This window comes from Cantharellus anzutake (genome assembly GCF_015039405.1).
Source record: "Cantharellus anzutake strain C23 chromosome Unknown EI90scaffold_97, whole genome shotgun sequence".
Taxonomy (NCBI): domain Eukaryota; kingdom Fungi; phylum Basidiomycota; class Agaricomycetes; order Cantharellales; family Hydnaceae; genus Cantharellus; species Cantharellus anzutake.
In genome coordinates this window covers 154,429-170,984 of record NW_024067047.1, presented here as the reverse complement: position 1 = coordinate 170,984, position 16,556 = coordinate 154,429, and the positions used below count along the sequence as shown (strand labels likewise).

General features: G+C 48.5%; 4 protein-coding genes across 4 annotated transcripts; 3 read left to right on the top strand and 1 right to left on the bottom strand.

Moving 5' to 3' along the window:
* The first annotated feature begins 155 nt into the window (after nt 1-155).
* On the top strand, nt 156-904 carry EI90DRAFT_3083100 (uncharacterized protein). The gene is given in 3 exon segments (XM_039062050.1): nt 156-658; nt 710-852; nt 868-904. The coding sequence occupies 2 exon segments, from the start codon at nt 346-348 to the stop codon at nt 778-780; spliced, it is 384 nt and encodes a 127-aa protein (XP_038909791.1). The 5' UTR covers nt 156-345; the 3' UTR covers nt 781-852; nt 868-904.
* A 3,562-nt stretch (nt 905-4,466) lies between these two features.
* On the top strand, nt 4,467-5,971 carry EI90DRAFT_2700435 (uncharacterized protein). The gene is made up of 7 exons (XM_039053485.1): nt 4,467-4,720; nt 4,777-4,931; nt 5,006-5,129; nt 5,184-5,414; nt 5,471-5,625; nt 5,699-5,818; nt 5,873-5,971. Exons 1-6 carry the CDS (start codon nt 4,706-4,708, stop codon nt 5,748-5,750), a joined length of 732 nt encoding a protein of 243 aa, XP_038909790.1. The 5' UTR covers nt 4,467-4,705; the 3' UTR covers nt 5,751-5,818; nt 5,873-5,971.
* Nucleotides 5,527-6,479, top strand: EI90DRAFT_3083093 (uncharacterized protein). The gene is made up of 4 exons (XM_039062049.1): nt 5,527-5,625; nt 5,695-5,818; nt 5,873-6,106; nt 6,164-6,479. Exons 2-4 carry the CDS (start codon nt 5,774-5,776, stop codon nt 6,431-6,433), a joined length of 549 nt encoding a protein of 182 aa, XP_038909789.1. The 5' UTR covers nt 5,527-5,625; nt 5,695-5,773; the 3' UTR covers nt 6,434-6,479.
* A 6,642-nt stretch (nt 6,480-13,121) lies between these two features.
* On the bottom strand, nt 13,122-15,755 carry EI90DRAFT_2941648 (Alpha/Beta hydrolase protein; the record flags this gene model as incomplete). Its single annotated transcript, XM_039055267.1, has 8 exons — nt 13,122-13,880; nt 13,972-14,177; nt 14,301-14,402; nt 14,811-14,911; nt 15,046-15,078; nt 15,218-15,286; nt 15,410-15,437; nt 15,521-15,755. The coding sequence occupies 8 exons, from the start codon at nt 15,753-15,755 to the stop codon at nt 13,122-13,124; spliced, it is 1,533 nt and encodes a 510-aa protein (XP_038909788.1).
* Nucleotides 15,756-16,556: the final 801 nt, after the last annotated feature.

Here is a 16,556-nt window from a genome sequence, read left to right as displayed (position 1 = left end):
CGCCTCCATCCTGATGTCGTATCATTCGTGCGCGATGGTCAAATCCCACCATTTTCTCGTGCTTTCATCTCTCTCTTTTCTTCAGTCACAATCCTTCCTCGGTATCAGCAAGACACCAAGTGGTCACGCAACCTTCTTGCAACCAACGACTTCATCACCACAATCAAGGGTTCGAATGCACGGAAAGGCATCGAGTTTCTTCGGCCCGTGAACTGGATACTATCTAGTATTCACGGACCGGAGCTCGTGGTGAGCAGTCCTTTTGAGGTGAACGAGTTGCTCCCGGAAATCCGCCACAGCTGCAACATCAGGTTGCACGTGTACTCTCCAAGAACGAGTCAGTCGATGAGATCCTTTGATGATCTCAAATTTTACACAATTCCATCCCTACCAACGACGTGGACTTACCCGGAGAGGCTCACAGTCTCGCAGCTCAATATATTCTCAGGCCAGTTATACATCAACGACTTCGAAACGTATCTCGAACTTTGCAATTTTCTGGGAATCAACATCAGTCATGACGGGAGGAACGAAGTAGAAACGCAAAGTGATGGTTTTGTCCTACCCAAGGGGCGTACTGTGGAAATGAGATTGGTCTGCCCCTTTGATATTAGTCCTCTGCCGTTCATCCGCCAGCTAACGAGTCTCCGGAGGAAGGGTGAGTTCTTCTAGCAGCCCGAAGTACCCACGCTAACACGCCACGCTCAAGGAACGTCCTATACCTCTACTCATCTTGGACGAATTGTTAATGGAGCATTCATACAGCCAGAAGAGTTTTGACCGAATATGCACTACTACTGATCGTGTATATAATTGTCCAGCTTGCAAATTCGCAGCTAGGCGTATATCATTGAACGAGATTGCGTCATGAAGGCCATGTTTAGAGCCTCCCGGCCAGCGGAACTCCACATCCGATCGGTCCAGTCCCACTGTGTCACACGTGTGCAGACCGTGTATGGTATTGTCAGAGAATACCCTGCACTGGCTTACACGCCAAGGATCCCACAGCAGTCCTACACTGGCAGTGTCACGTGTGGGGTTGCATGCCGTATTAGATAGAAAGGTAGCGAATTTACGCTCAGTATCAAACGTTGTTGAACTAAATGCAACAACCTAATTACCTAGCTAGCGTGTTACGCTAGGATACATGAGTGCGCGTCAGTCATAAAGACCAACACGAAAGTGAAGTCTCTAAGGAAAAGCAGCGAGACGCCAAGCATATATTGGACACAGAAGAGAATCTTGCAACGCGCAAAGGATCCTCGATCAAGCCGCACTCCCACGAACAGACCGGCCCAGGCAGGCCTTGTCATGTCAATCTTCACGAGCAACGTACGACGACATCAACATCGTAAACCCTCTTAATTTCATTCCGACCCCTCTCTTCGCCAACACCACCTTCCCACCCTCAAACCACCCCAGATGTCCTGACCAACCCTGACAGACGAATTTCCCATGGCTTTCGGTCTCCTCTATAGGGTTTTAAGCGACAATAGGATTGTCCCTCGTGACGTTGGACGCCAAGAAATGAGTCGTAGAACCGAGGCGGTGGTGGATCTGTTTTATTACCCCGCGGCCCTCGTTATCACGTGGCAGGGCGGCTATCCCGTTTGGGTGCACCGGAGAGTACATGAGGGGATCGTCAATACAAAGTGGGTTACTGGTGTGTAGTGTCGTATAGGTGATTGGTGTCGTCGGGGTCGTAGAACCGAGGCCCATGTTCCGAGATAACCGCACTGCCACGCATCAACAAAATTTAAATAGAGTTCAACAACCCATTGCCAAGTTTGCAACAAACATGTTGCAGGCGCAATTCATTACGCATGCGCGGCTCTTCCTCTCTACCAACCAGCCTTACACAATCTTAGCACCTGTCCTCGTACATTTCCGTCACCTCCTAGCGCCCCATCAGTCCCGTCGCGTTTCACCGAGAACCCCAACGATAACAATTCATTTCAAATTTTCAAGAGAATCCCAGATCTTTAGAACGATTACTGCTGTGCGCTAGTGCTTCACCCCTTTCTGCCTCTACTGCCACGTTCAAGCGAGGGATTGACCGTGTGACATCGATATACATTCGGATATGGACACTCCCGGGCACCATAATGGGGATCTCATTGGTGGCGTTGACCGTGAGTGACGTTCATGGCACTTCCGATCCTCATGTTCAGGCGTTCGTTCTGAAATTGATATCCACGTTACCAGCGCCTGGTCAGCGCGCACCGGATGAAGAGTACATCAGTGACACGGATAGCGATGTTACCATCAGACCTCTGTCGCTTGGACAGGACTCGGTAGACGATTTCCTTTACGACGTAAGGTTAATGTGCAGTGTTCGGTCTTTAATTGACTTAGCTTTAATAGCTTGATGAAGGCACCGAGCCTTCACTCGGGCCCGCTGCGTCTGACGACGCATCTTCTGTGATGGCGCCGTCGTTTCACGGCCGAATGAGCAGGTGGCTTTCCCGGACAACCGCCACTTTTTCTGATGTCTCATCCATCATTACATCGCCCACTCATTCCCATTCGAGTCACATCACTAACACAACAGCTTTTGCGTCGGCAGGTTCATTTTACTCTAAACATTTGGACTGTCCTCGGCCGTATAGGACTTATTCCGTCCAAGAACTCTGCGCAAGCTTGCTCAAGAGTAATCATGTAGATGATGCTAAGATTGTATCGGTTGAGCGTTATGGTGATCTGGAGGGAGTGCCACATCGATTTCTTATCCTTCACATTGTTCGGAGGGCGGACGAGAGGGACTTTTACCTCCGCCTAGATCGTCGACGAGACCACACCGTCCCATTACTGACATTCGCAACGCGGGACCGGGGTAGGTCAGCTGCGGTCGACACCGTAAGTGGTGAGGTCTGCACTGCCTGTACTGCAACTGAAGCACGGTATCGAACAGGCTGCCCTCTCTGGGCAACGTGAACACCTTTTAGATTACACAAACACGGAATCTGGTGAGGAGGCCATCATGAATTTCCTGATCCCAGCCCCCTTAACCGCAGTTGTGCGGATTCTGGATGCTATTGCGAAAGAGTCTCCCGCATACAATCTAAGGAATGTGAGCCCCAGAGTCTGACCTTGTTTCATCATGTTCTGATCTGCGAGCCTCGCGTAGGAAAACTGTTGGTTCTTTGTTTCCACTATTCAGGAAATGTTGGTGCTGGGGTTCGGGGCCCAGTATCAGAGGGGATTTCTTAACCATCCAAATATTGGGTCGGACCGCCGAAAACCCATTAGGCGTTTGACGTATTCTCATATTGCGGCTGAAATTAAATCTAGATCGAAGACCATTATGAAATTTACTGCATTAGTGGCAGATTCAAAGTTAACAGAGGCTGTTGAGTCTGTCTTGAATACTATACAAGACCGCTGGGTGCGAGCTCCCTTGTCAAATGTACGTTTCCACTAACCCGAATTGAGCCAGAAGTCGATCAGCGACATTTCCTCCACACCTGATGCACCTCAAATCGCTTCATCCACGCGGGGATTGCTTTTTACGCTACACCAAGCACTACATGAGCATCTACATGCATGCTATGGGGTTCGAGGGGCACGGGTGATCCCAAGTAGTTTCTCAGTGTCAGTGGATCAGTTGAATATCCACACGTCTTACCCAACAGCTTGTAATATTGCTAGGAAGTTGCTTCAAGTATTTCAAGCATGGAAGCGGAGCCTTCCGACATCCTCGAAACGTTCAGCTACCAGTGTGGATGGGATGATTTCTCTGACAACCAGCGTTACCAACCTTGTAAAATCATCAGCACGTATATCCTGCCAATGCAATGGTCAATCACCTAATCTCTTCACCAGCTGGGAGGGGATCGTCCAATGAACCCATATTCTTCAATTACCTATGATCCGATCGGCGATGACCTCAGTTCATTTTCCAAGCCCCTCCCAATACTATTACGCCAAGTTGTACTATCAGTGCGGACAGAAATCGATACTGGATCGGAGTCGATTCTCAAACTTACCACATTGACTGGAGATCCAAGGGTATCAGGGGCCGTCGAGTCTGTCCTGAATGCTATAAAAAAGTGTTATGTACGAGAATATTCTCATCATCGAATGTGCATCAACACTAATCTCGATTGAGCTAGAAGTCGGTCGATCACATTTTTGGCGCGCCTGATGCACCTCAAATCCTTTCGTCTACGCGAGGATTGCTTACCGCGCTCCACCAGGCACTGCACGAACACCTGCACGCGTGTCATGGGGTTCAAGGAGCACGGATAATTTCGAGTAGTTTCTTTGAGTCAGTGAACTAGCTAAAGCATTTGCTGTAAACTGCAGTTCTTGATATTATGTTTCTAGAGAGTTGCCTAAGGTGTTTATGTCATGGGGACAGGTTGTTCAGACATCTTCACAAAATGCAGTGTCCAGTGTGGAAGGGATATCCACTCTGACTAGCAGTATCACCAACCTCTTACAGTCTTCGGCACGTATATCCTGCCAACTGCGGCGGTCAATCGTCTAATCTTTTCACCAGCTGAGAGGGGATCCTAATCGAAATTCTTATGACCCAATCGGCAATGACCCCGGTTTATTTTCCCAGCCCCTTCCAAAACTAATACACAAGGTTATACAATCAGTGCGGAACGAAATCGATACTAGCTCGGAGTCGATCTTGAAACTTATTACGTTGATTGGAGATTCAAAGATAGCAGGGACCGTTGAGTCTGTCCTGGATGCTATGAAAAACTGCTATGTACGAGAACATTTCCTTTGTCGGATGTGCATCGTCATTAAATACGACTGAGCCAGGAGCTGGCTGATCACATTTTTTGTGCACCGGACGCGCCTCAAATCCTTTCATCCACGCGGGGATTGCTTTCTACACTGCACCGAGCACTACACGAGCATCTGCATGCCTGTCGTGGGATTCAGGGAGCACGGAACATCTCGAGCAGATTCCCCGAGTCAGTTAATCAGCTAAACATTTGTTGTGAACCGCAGTTCCTGCCCAACTGCTGCTAATATGCTCTGTTTCTAGTGAGCTGCCTCGGATATTTCTATCACGGGAATGGAGCATTGAGACATCTTCGCATGTCACAGCGTCGCGTGTGGATAGGATGATCACTCTGATGACAAGTGTCACCGACCTTTTAGAATCGTCGGCACGTATATCCTGTCAAAGGTAGTGGCCAATGTCCCAATTGATTTTTTCACAGCTGAAAGGGGATCCTCCGGGCCAACAATCTTCAACTGCCTATGATCCAATCGGCAGCGACCCCCGTTCATTCTCCAAGCAACTTCCAACACTGATACGCGAAGTTGTTCTATCGATGCCAAATGAAATTGCTTCTAAATCAGAGTCGATTTTGAAACTTACCCCATTGATTGGAGATTCAAGGGTAACAGGAGCCGCTAAGTCTGTCCTGAATGCTATAAAGGATTGTTATGTACGAGGATGTTTCCTTTGTCAAACATGCATCATGACTAATCCCGATTGAGCCAGAAGTTGGCCGATCACATCTTTTGCGCGCCTGGTGCACTTCAAATCCTTTCATCCACACGGAGATTGCTTTCTACGCTGCACCAGGCACTACATGAGCACCTTCATGCCTGCTATGGGATTCAAGGAGCACGGATAATCTCGAGTAATTTCTCCGAGTCAGTGAATCAGCCAAACGTTCACTGCGTAATTCTTGTGTAACTGCTACTAATATACTGCGTTGCCAGAAAGCTGCCTCGGATCTTTCTGTCATGGCGGCAGCGTGTTCAAACGTCTCCGCTGAGCACAACGTCCCGTGTGGAAGGGATGGCAATCCGAATAACAAGCATCACCACCCTCCTAGAATCATCAGTATGTATATTCTGCCGCTGTGACGGCCAATTGCCCAATAGATTTTTTCACTAGCTGCAGGGGAATCCTCCAGTGAACCAAGAACCTTCAATTACCTATGACCCAATTGGAGACAACCCCAGTTCATTTTCCAAGCCCCTTCCCATACTGATACACAAGGTTGTGCTATCGGTGCTGAATGAAATCGATTCCGGATCAGAATCGATTTCGCAATTTACTGCGTTGATTGAAGATTCAAGGATTTCGAGGGCCGTCGAGTCTGTCCTGAACGCTATAAAAATATGTTATGTACGAGATTCCTTTCCTTCGTCTAGTCTGTCTCGTCACTGATTTTGATCGAGTCAGAAGTCGGCCGATCACATTTTTTGTTCCCCTGATGCACCTCGGATCCTTTCATCAACACGGGAATTGCTTTCTATGTTACGCCAGGCTCTTCACGAGCATTTGCATGCATGTCATGGGTCTCAAGGAGCACGGACGATCTCGAGCAGTTTCTCCAGGTCAGTGAATTGGTTTCACATTTATCATGGCCTGCAGTTCTTGTGCAACTCCTACACCATACTATGTTTCCAGGGAGTTGCCTCAGATACTTCTCACATGGGAACGGGGCGTTGAGACATCTTCGCATGTGGATGGGATGATCACTCTGATGATAAGTGTCGCCAACCTCTTAGAATCGTCGGCACGTATATCCTGCCAATGTAGTGGTTGATTGCTCAATTGATCTCTTCACCAGCTGAAAGGGGCTTCTCTAGAGCGCCGACATTCTTCAATCATTTACAAACCGATCGACAACGACGCCGGTTCATTCTCCAAACAATTCCCAACACTGATATGCAAGGTTGTGCTATCAATGCCAGATGAAATTAATTCTAAATCAGATTCAATTATGAGACTTACTGCGTTGATGGAAGCTTCGAGGGTAGCAGAGGCCATCGAACCTATCCTGAATGCTATAAAACACTGTTATGTACGAGAATGTTTCTTTTGTCGAACGCGTATCATTCATCTCGATTGAGGCAGAAGTCGGTCGATCATATTCTTTGCGCACCTGATGCGCCTCAAATCCTGTTATCAACACGAAGATTGCTTTCTGTGCTGCACCAAGCATTGCATGAACATCTGCATGCACGTTACGGGATTCGTGGGGCACGGACAATCTCTAATAGCTTCTCCGAGTCAGTGGATCAGCTAAACACTCACTGTGAACCGTGGTTCTCGTGCAACTGCCGCTAACATATTATGTTGCTAGAGAGCTGCCTCAAATACTTTCATCATGGGAACGAAGCGTTCGCACGTCTTTACAGAACGCAAGGTCCCCCATAGATGGGATCACCACTCTCATCACAAGTATTACCAACCTCTTAGAGTCATCGGCACGTATATCATAGCATTACAACGGTCAATTCCCTAATAGATCTCTTCAGCTGAAAGGGGACCCTCCAGTGCGCCGTCATTCCGCAAACACTTATGACCCAATCGGCGACGACCCCAATTCATTTTCCGAGCCCCTTCAGACACTGATGCGCAAGGTTGTATTGTCGGTGCTGAACGAAATTAATTCCAGATCGGAGTCAATTTTGAAACTTACTACATTGATTGCAGATTCAAGAGTATCAGGGGCTGTCGAGACTGTCCTCGATACTATAATAAATTGTTATGTACGAGAACGTTTCCTTCGAATATGCACCACTGCTAACCTCGGTCGAGCCAGAAGTCGGTCGATCATATTCTTTGTGCATCTGATGCAACACAAGTCCTTTCATCCACGCGAGGGTTGCTTTATATGCTGCACCAGACGTTACACGAGCATCTGCGTGCATGTTATGGGGTTCAAGGCGCACGGTTAATCCCGAGTAATTTCTCTGAGTTAGTGAATCAGCTAAACGTTCATTGTGAGCCGTGGTTCTTGTGCCACCGGTGCTGACATGTTATGTTGCTAGAGAGAGCTTCTCATCATGGACGCTGTCTATTCGGACGTCTCCGCACCACTCAGTGTCCAGTGTTAATGGGATGACCACTCTGATAATAAGTGTCGCCAGCCACTTAGAATCGTCGGCACGTACATTCTTCCCCTACAAATGTCAATGACCTAATAGATCTCTTCACCAGCTGAAAGGGGATCCTCCGCTGCACCGACGTTCCTCGATGACCTATGATCCAATCGGGGACGACCCAAGTTCACTTCTTCTCAAGCCCCTTCCGGTGCTGGTGCGCAAGGCTATGCTGTCAGAGCTCAAGTCGTTGGTACAGTGTAAGGCGCTGGACGATTTCCCAATGGTGTGGCGATTCCAAATGGATTTTGAAATCCCCGATCTTCGAATTGAATTGGGAAATCTGATGACACCTGAGCTCGAGTTCGCCTGCTGTCACTGGATCAGTCTCCTTCCAAGGTTGGAGTCCCAACGTAGTGAAGTAATTGAGGCATTGTCCTGCTCCGTCCCGGCGCTCTGTCACTGGGTTGCAATGATGGGGATATTGGGGAAAACTGCCAAAGCTTGCCAGGGGCTGAAAGAACTACAACAGTGGCTGGTACGTTGGAACCTGAATGATAGGCTGTGACTCACTTGCCTGGTAGGAATCTGACACGCAAGGCCTGGACCTGAGTTATGTAGCGCGTGATTTGTACCGTTTAGCCACGCAATTCAAGGGTGCCCTCGCAGTTTCATCCCTGTCCATACTTGGTGCCGCCCAATCATTTATTCCATCGAGTAACGCATTGAATGCGGTAATCCCGAGGAATGGGCCAATCGAATGCCGGATTGTTTCCCGTGATGTGGACAGCAACCAATCATGGCCACCGCAGGTACTGAAGATTTGGGCAAGTGGGATCCTCTCGCTGGCATTTTCACCAAATGGCAGTCACCTAGCCTCGACTTCGTTAGATGGTACGTTCCGCATCTGGCATGTAGTAACGGGAGCGGCGCTTCGAGAGCTAGAAGGACACACTGGTGTGGTGCGGTCCGTCACATATTCTTCCGATGGTCGTCATCTGGCCTCGGCCTCTGACGATCGCACCGTCCGTATCTGGAATGCCGCAACCGGAGCACCTCTTCGAGAATTGAAAGGGCACACCGATTGCGTTCTTTGCGTGGCCTTTTCCCCGAATGGCAGTTATCTAGGCTCTGGCTCCAGCGACCACGCCATACGTATCTGGGATGCCTCGACGGGGACGTCTCTCCGAGTGTTGAGGGGACATGCAGATTGGGTTAGGTCTGTAGCATATTCACCCAATGGCCGTCTGCTGGCTTCAGCTTCAAATGACCACACTGTGCGTGTTTGGAACGTGGCGACAGGGGAGAATATTCGAGTACTGGACGGTCATACCAATTGGGTCTTTTCCATTGCATTTTCACCGGACGGCCATTATTTAGCCTCGAATGATGGCAATGCGCATGTTTGGCATGTAGCCACTGGGCAACTTCTTCGAACACTGGAAGGTGGTACGGGTCCAATCCTTTCCGTGAAGTTTTCCTCAGATAACCTTTATCTGACCTCGGTCTCGAGGGACCGCGCCCTCCGCGTTTGGGATATCGGCACAGGAGAGATCCATCGAGATCTCAAGGGGCACACCGATTTCGTCGGATTTGCAGAATTTTCGCCGGATGGTCGACACCTATCCACCGCCTTGAATGATGGCACCGCAGTTGTTTGGTGGGATGCGGCGACAGACGTCCCTAATCGAGGTTTGAAGGGACATGCTGAATTGGTCTTGTCCGTCGAATTTTCTCCCGATGGCCGCCAGTTGGTCTCAGCCTCTCAGGATGCCATCGTGTGTCTCTGGGATATTGCTGACGGGAGTTGCATTGAACAGAGACAGTTCGATCCGGCCTTTGATCTTCGTCAACTTGCATTTTCCGCAGACGGCTCAACGATCTGCGTCGAGGGCCTCAGAGCGAGAAAATATCTAGGCGTCCCAAATCTAGAAGACATATCTCCCCCAGTTTCACCATCGCTCAGCCCATCTGCTCCACCCTCCTTTTACCTTGATCGCCATGCTGTTTGTGTCAGGCGGGGAAATCTCACCCTTCGCGTCTGTTGGCTTCCTGACTACTTTATGCCCAGTTCTCGTATCGCACAATATGGCAATCGTGTTTGCATCGGGGGAGGGGAAGGGATGATTGCATTCATCAATCTGGATGGGCTTGTGCTTCCGGATGTTTAGTGTGTGAGTGCTTCAAAGTCGTGTTCAGTCATGGTGCCTTTACGTATTGAAAGAACGTGTCCTTTCTTGCGGACTACATGACTTTACGTTCTTTATCTGTTGTAAACCTCGAATACGTTGAAAACATTTTGTCGCTGAGTCCGAAGTAATGCGTGCATGCTGCGCAGGTTTGGCGAAGCAAGGCGAGCACGCTAGTCGTGAAGACTGACCATATCCCTGTGCCGCGATAAACAATCTCTATGACATCCAATGGTTCAGACTCAGAGAGCGAAGGACATACCGCTCCGGGGACTAGCCCCGTAATACATCGGTAGAGGACGCCCGCAAGGCGGACGAGGTTATTCCTTCCCATACGATGGTAGAGGATTGTTAATATACTTGTTGGAATATCAACGCTCATCGACAACAGCCGAGCTGCAGCGAGGATTGGGGAGTTTTTCTTTAACTTAATATCATCGTGGCTAACAACGACCATTGTTTCAGAGTCGCGATACTACGCGCTCCCGATTTTTCTTTTGTCTTATATCGCCAGTTGACACTGGCAATCGCTTTAAGCGATATTGGCGCCAGTCGTATAAGTTACGCTGGACGCCGTAATTTTTCTCTCTCCCTCAGTTCTCCATTACGAGACTGAGGTGATACCATTTCCCTCCTATCTGTGTTTGCGCATAACTTATTGTATTTTCATGTTACAGTTACGCGCGATAGGTGAAATATCTTAATACATTAGAGACTGAGTTACGCGCGATAGCTCCTATTTCATTAATACTAGCATCCCGTAGGCCAGCTGAACATAAAGCTGCGAGACGAAAGTCAACGACACCCAAAAGGCAGGATAAATCTGAAAAGAAATCCGAGACCGATCCTATGGTACGGAACCATACGCACCCAAAGCCTCAATGTTCGTCCCCCCGGCCATCATTCCTCGCGAAACACCTAACCCCATCGGACCACCTGAGGACAGCGGCGATGACGACTTTGACTTATTAAGGCTAGGAAGGTAGGAAGGCTAAACAGGATGAGTTCAAGGAACGAGCTGAGCCTCCTGTTGACCTTACTCAAAAAAGAAAAACACACCACTTCACGAGTAAAAGTCAAGGGTCCTGAGCCTTACAACAGTGACGTGAACTACGATACATTCGAAGTCTGGCTTGCCGGAATGCCAACCTACTTCGAGTTGAACAAAGTTCGTAAGAAGGACGAAATCAAACACCTCCAAAACATGCTAAGTGGCAAAGCCGCGTCGTGGTACGTATCTACCATCGCATTGAGACCGCGAGGCTGGACCTTGACCTCAGCCGTTAAAGCGCTATTCGACGAATGTGTTCCCCTAGAATTCAGACAGATACAACGTGATCGTTTTGAACGTGGGGGCACAACTGTCCAGGAGTATGTCCGGGACATGGATCGTATTAGAAAGAGGATAGATAATATTACAGATCGTCAGTTCGTACAACGGGTGTTCAACGGTTACTGTTGGACTATGGGTTTAGTCCCGACACTGGCTCAATAGATGAGTTAAAGGCCATCGCCATGAATGCGGAACGTGCAAGGAATCATTGGAGTTAATGGAGGGGGGTCAACGGTGTGTGAGTATGGGGTGTACATGTGTACATCGGCAAGAGGTCCATGCCATCGAGCTTTCGTAGTCAGGACCTCTTGCCGATATATACCCCATACTACTCACAACATCGTTGTTCCCCCTTCCATTAACTCCAATTGTTGGAAATGCGAGTCACCGGAGATATCCGGGGGCATGTGGAGGATAATGTGGAGGATTTTACTAAGCGCGCAGCCTGCACAGGAGTTGCCTTACGTAGATTTTCCTCTTTATTCATTCTTTTGTATATATATACGCACGGACATCATCCCCAAATCACTAGTTATATTCCCGCTTCTATCTTACATCTGTGCTACGAGTGAGCCGCTGGGAACCGGGTTGCCTTATCCGGAACGCCGTTTACAACACCAATGGTGACGGTGGGATCAAACCCAGATTCAAACTCGCCCCGAGTATGACAGTAAAGGAATATGCTGCTATTTGGCCTTGATAGAAGCCGGCAACAACGAGCGAGCCTGGCCCCGAGCCGAAGTACGGGTAGAAATTAACGGCCTCACAAACGTTATTCTAAGCGCCATCGAAAGCCACGCACTACACTCTTCTTTCCCGGAGGCCCAAGCGATCTCAAACTCCGGAGCGGTGATAGGGTGCCACAGAAAGTTATACGCGCCCACCGGCCTCTCCGATCCCGGTCGCTGGTACCGTGGTGAGACTTGCTCGCCGTGGCTCAGGAAGTCCTTACGAGCGCCGCGTGCGAGGCCGCGGACGTTATAACCAACTATGGAGCCAAGATCCAATATGGAAATATGGAAGGCGGGAGCCGAGCAGTGCTATCTGCCAATTAAAACTTGGAAAAGCTTTGGCATGGTATCTGAGTGCTAGCTGATGGTCCAGGACTCTACCGCCCTCAGCCCAGCAGGAATGGGACTTCTTACACTGGCCGAATCGTTGGCACTAGCAGCGACAAAGACGAGAAAACGCCCTAGTAAGGTCCACCCAAAAAGGAAAACGATATGAATGTTCGTCATGATAATGACCCAACTCCCAGGCCTGTTTATACGATACACCTATCCAAACCTTAACAAAGAAACTGGAGCGCCGTAAAGCTATGACAATTCTGTTTCGATACTCATATACGGGGCACACAAGGGGTTACATTGTTGAGATCTCAAGCCATGTAGTTAATTCTTGAATCCACATATTGCAACAATTAAGACAGACTGAAGTCGACCCGAGCTCTACCATCTATTTATTGTTGTGCATCAACGACGTGTTTGAGGCGATATAATTTACAGTAAAAAAAAAAAGAAAGAAAAACCAGAGGCCCATGCAAGCCAACCAATGAGACGTTTAGTTGAAAAATTGGTTAACAAGAGAGAGGAGAGAATCGGAAACGTGGATGGAAGGGACGAGCAACAGTAAATACTGTCAACATACGCAATGTGTCAAGGTGTCAATAAATGGTCGGTCTATAGTTGAAGATGGAGGAATAAAAAGAAGCAGCAAGCAATGCTAAGCGTTTGGACACGGAAAGAGAAGGGATGCAACTTTTCGGCGCCATAGGAGCCAAAAAAAGATTAAGCCGCACTCCCAACAGCCTGTGAATGCCCAGCCGGTTCAGGCTGCTTAACCTTGTCGACCTTGACAAGCAACTTGTACCCAACGACGTCACTCCCTTCCAACATCGTAAACCCTCTCTCATTCTTCACGACCTTAAACTTCCTCTTCAACCCCCTCCCTTCCGCCCCTTCGCCAACACCAACACCACCACCACCCGAAAGATCCGCTACATCCTCACCGGTAGCTTCCAACCATTCCAGAACAGGTTTCCTAACCCATCTAGGAGGTGGCCCACCTTTAGCCAACCCCAATCCACTCGCAATCCCCTTCCCACCTTCGAACCATCCCAAATGTCCTCCATAAGGCGTGACCACCTGACAGACGAATTTCCCATCGCGTTCGATCTCCTCTATAGGGTTTTCAGCGACGATGGGATCGTCCTCCGTATTGAACGCCAAGAAGGGGACCATGATCTCGTGTGTCCTCTTATGAGTCGTGGACCCAGCATAATAGTGATCGGCTGATGCGAACGGGTACTTGGGTGGTGTCCCCCCTATGAATCGCGTGACGTGATGATCGAAATCTTTTAGAGTCGGTGCACGCATGGTGAGGAGATGTTGAATGTGGGGAGTGGCTTTTGTGGGTGCCAGCTTGGCGAGAGTTTCGAGGTGACCTTGGAGTAGGAAGAGGAGGTTTCCGCCCATTGCTTTGGCGTAGATGTTACGGTAGAGGAATCGCTTTTCGAGACGGTCACTGTTGAGGTTCAAGTTCCATGGCTGGAAATGGAGAAGAAAATGAAAAGAAATGAGACATCGAGTTTTTTTCTGGTTTTTCGTGGAATAGTGCGGGGTAGAAATGGTCGCTTACATTCCCCAAAACGCAAACACTCGACAACGCACAGTTAGCGCCCTCTTCCTCAACATACATGGACAATACATTTGCGCCCAACGAGAACCCAACGCCCAACAATGGAGCTTCAGGATACGTTTGACGAAGGTAAAGGATAGTGGATCGGATATCTTCTGTATGGGCTCCTCCATAGAGTTGGGCCGTCGTGAGAGGGACGCCGGCGCCTTGTGACGTTTTTTGTTTTTGTTTTTGTTTTTTTTTTCGAAAGTGCAAGTTGTGGTATGTGTAGATTAGCGAGCAAGTTCGAATCCCGAACCGAACGAAAAAAGAAGCGAAGTAGAACTCACATCCTCTAAAATTCATCACAACTCCACGATATCCTAATCCTCCTTTCTCCTTGGGTGTAGTTGCGGCAGCGAGAATGTCTCTCACATACGATTCGAATGAACCTAGATAGAAAAGTCCCCCAAGATTCCATTTGCGTGTTTTTTTTTTTCATTGGTCGAAGATGAACGATGTAACGAGGGGAAGGGGGGGTTAGTTAGGTTGGGTGAATGAATCCATGACCGCCGTTATCGGGAATGAATATCGTAGGACGAATCGATGGAAAAGCGATTAGAGAAGATAAGGGACAAAAATGGAAAGAAGAGAGGAGTGTGTGTTGGCGTCAGTTAAGGCAATCTCTCGGATTCATTAAAAAAAAAAAGTATGAAGATTTAAAAAAATAAAAAAATGAAAAGCCATTTTGACGATCATGAAGGTCGTCGGCTAAAAAAAAGTGAACAACAAGCGAACGAACGAACGAATGGGGGAAATGGTTCCAAGAGATGAAAAGAGAGGTGGTGGTTATCGAATACAAAAGTAGCGCGTACCTCCAGAAAGACCATGCAAAACGACGACGATAGGCGTCTTGGGGTCAAGTGGACGTTCGTACGAGGGCGGTGTAAAGTCTAAACCACTGTTTACGATATCGATTGAGAAATGATGACGCGTTGGATGTTTACGAGTTTGTTACAAAGTTGTTACCGGTCGGTCAACAAGAATAGTCAACGTGAGATTGGGGTTTGGTGTTCCAGTGGGGAAATGACGTACATTGTTCCACCATCTGGGAGCCGTAAGAGTGTCCTGTGAGAAAAAAAAAAGAATCCGAGTGCGAAAGAGGCAAGTGAATAACGCGATAACCCAGGTGGTGGATGATCATCATCATTGAGGAGCCCCGTCAGTACAGGCGACGTTGAGTTAGTGATGGATGGGGTCGACATACCGCTCGTATTCGACTAGATCTTTCTTGGTAAAGTCGCCCACGACGCAATAGATCGTATTGAGATGCCCACTGTGTGTTTTAATACGAACGCGCGACGGGGCGAAGAGGTAAAATAAGTCCCCTTTTCAAAGAAAATCTTCACCCCAGAAAGTAGAGTGAGAGTGGAGGGGGGAGAGAATGGACACAACTTACGCCCTAAGCCACCACGTAGGGACATAATCTACCAGCCGTGGAGTGATTTGCAATCGTTAGCGCTCGATAACGACCAAAAAAGCACGCAATAACCCAACGACAAAAACTCACCTTTCAGTAAGCTTGGACACCTGGAGAGTACGAACGACCTGATTGATACAGTCTCTATCTCTCTCTTCTTCGACTTTACCCGAACCTCCGCTTCGGCGACATTCCTCTCTCCTTCACCTTCCTTGACACCGCTCTCCTCCAAGCTCTTCTTCCACCTATTCGTGACAATGTCTTCTGGATCCCTCTTATAGGCCTTCCAATAAACAGGTCTCCCAGGCGTGTAAACTCTAGGCATGTAATCAGGCTTCGCGCAAAGTCGTTTGAAGAAAGAGATGACGGTCTCCACGAGGAGAACGAGGAGGGTGATAAAGTTGTCCCATGGTGTCGTTTCGATCGTTTCGTACTTGCCGCCAGAGGAATGGCCAGTAGTAGTAGTAGTAGTGTCAGGATGATCGTAGCCGTTCGTGAACTTGTGAGTCGGGGTAGTCGCCGCGACCATCGCAGCAGCAGCTGTTGACATGAGAGTGAGGGTTTTGATGGCAAGCCCCAGAGGATAGATAGGACTATCAGTGAGTCAAAGGTGGGGGAGAGGACGTGGAGGGTTTAGAGAAAAAAAAGACCATAACTAGTTATTGAGAGATTGGGGCAGGGGTAAAAAAAAATTGCTTGGGAAATTCCAATCCAAAAACCCGCCAAACCCTTACTTATTTCAGGCTTTCCAATTCAATTTTCCCATTTGAACCTTTCCCTGCAAACATTTCACCCCGGTCTCGAATTTCCGGTCATTTATGTACATAAAATACTGGAATCTCCCTGACACGCGGCGCCGCCCTCCGTGTTTCTTTCAGAGCGCAAAAACCAACCTGGACTTGTCAACAACTTTTAAGCGCCCTTGACACCGCCTAGTCCCGCTTTCATATTAATATCGCTATGTAACGCAACATCTAGATGAAGCCATCAAACACAGCTCTTTCATCTGGTTCAACCCTATAGCAGTTCGGGACTGTACAGCCTGATCGGCCTCCAGGCCTCCGCTCTGCACAACGAGTAATCGAAATGGTGATCATGCACTCTATCACTCCCCTGTTCTCATACG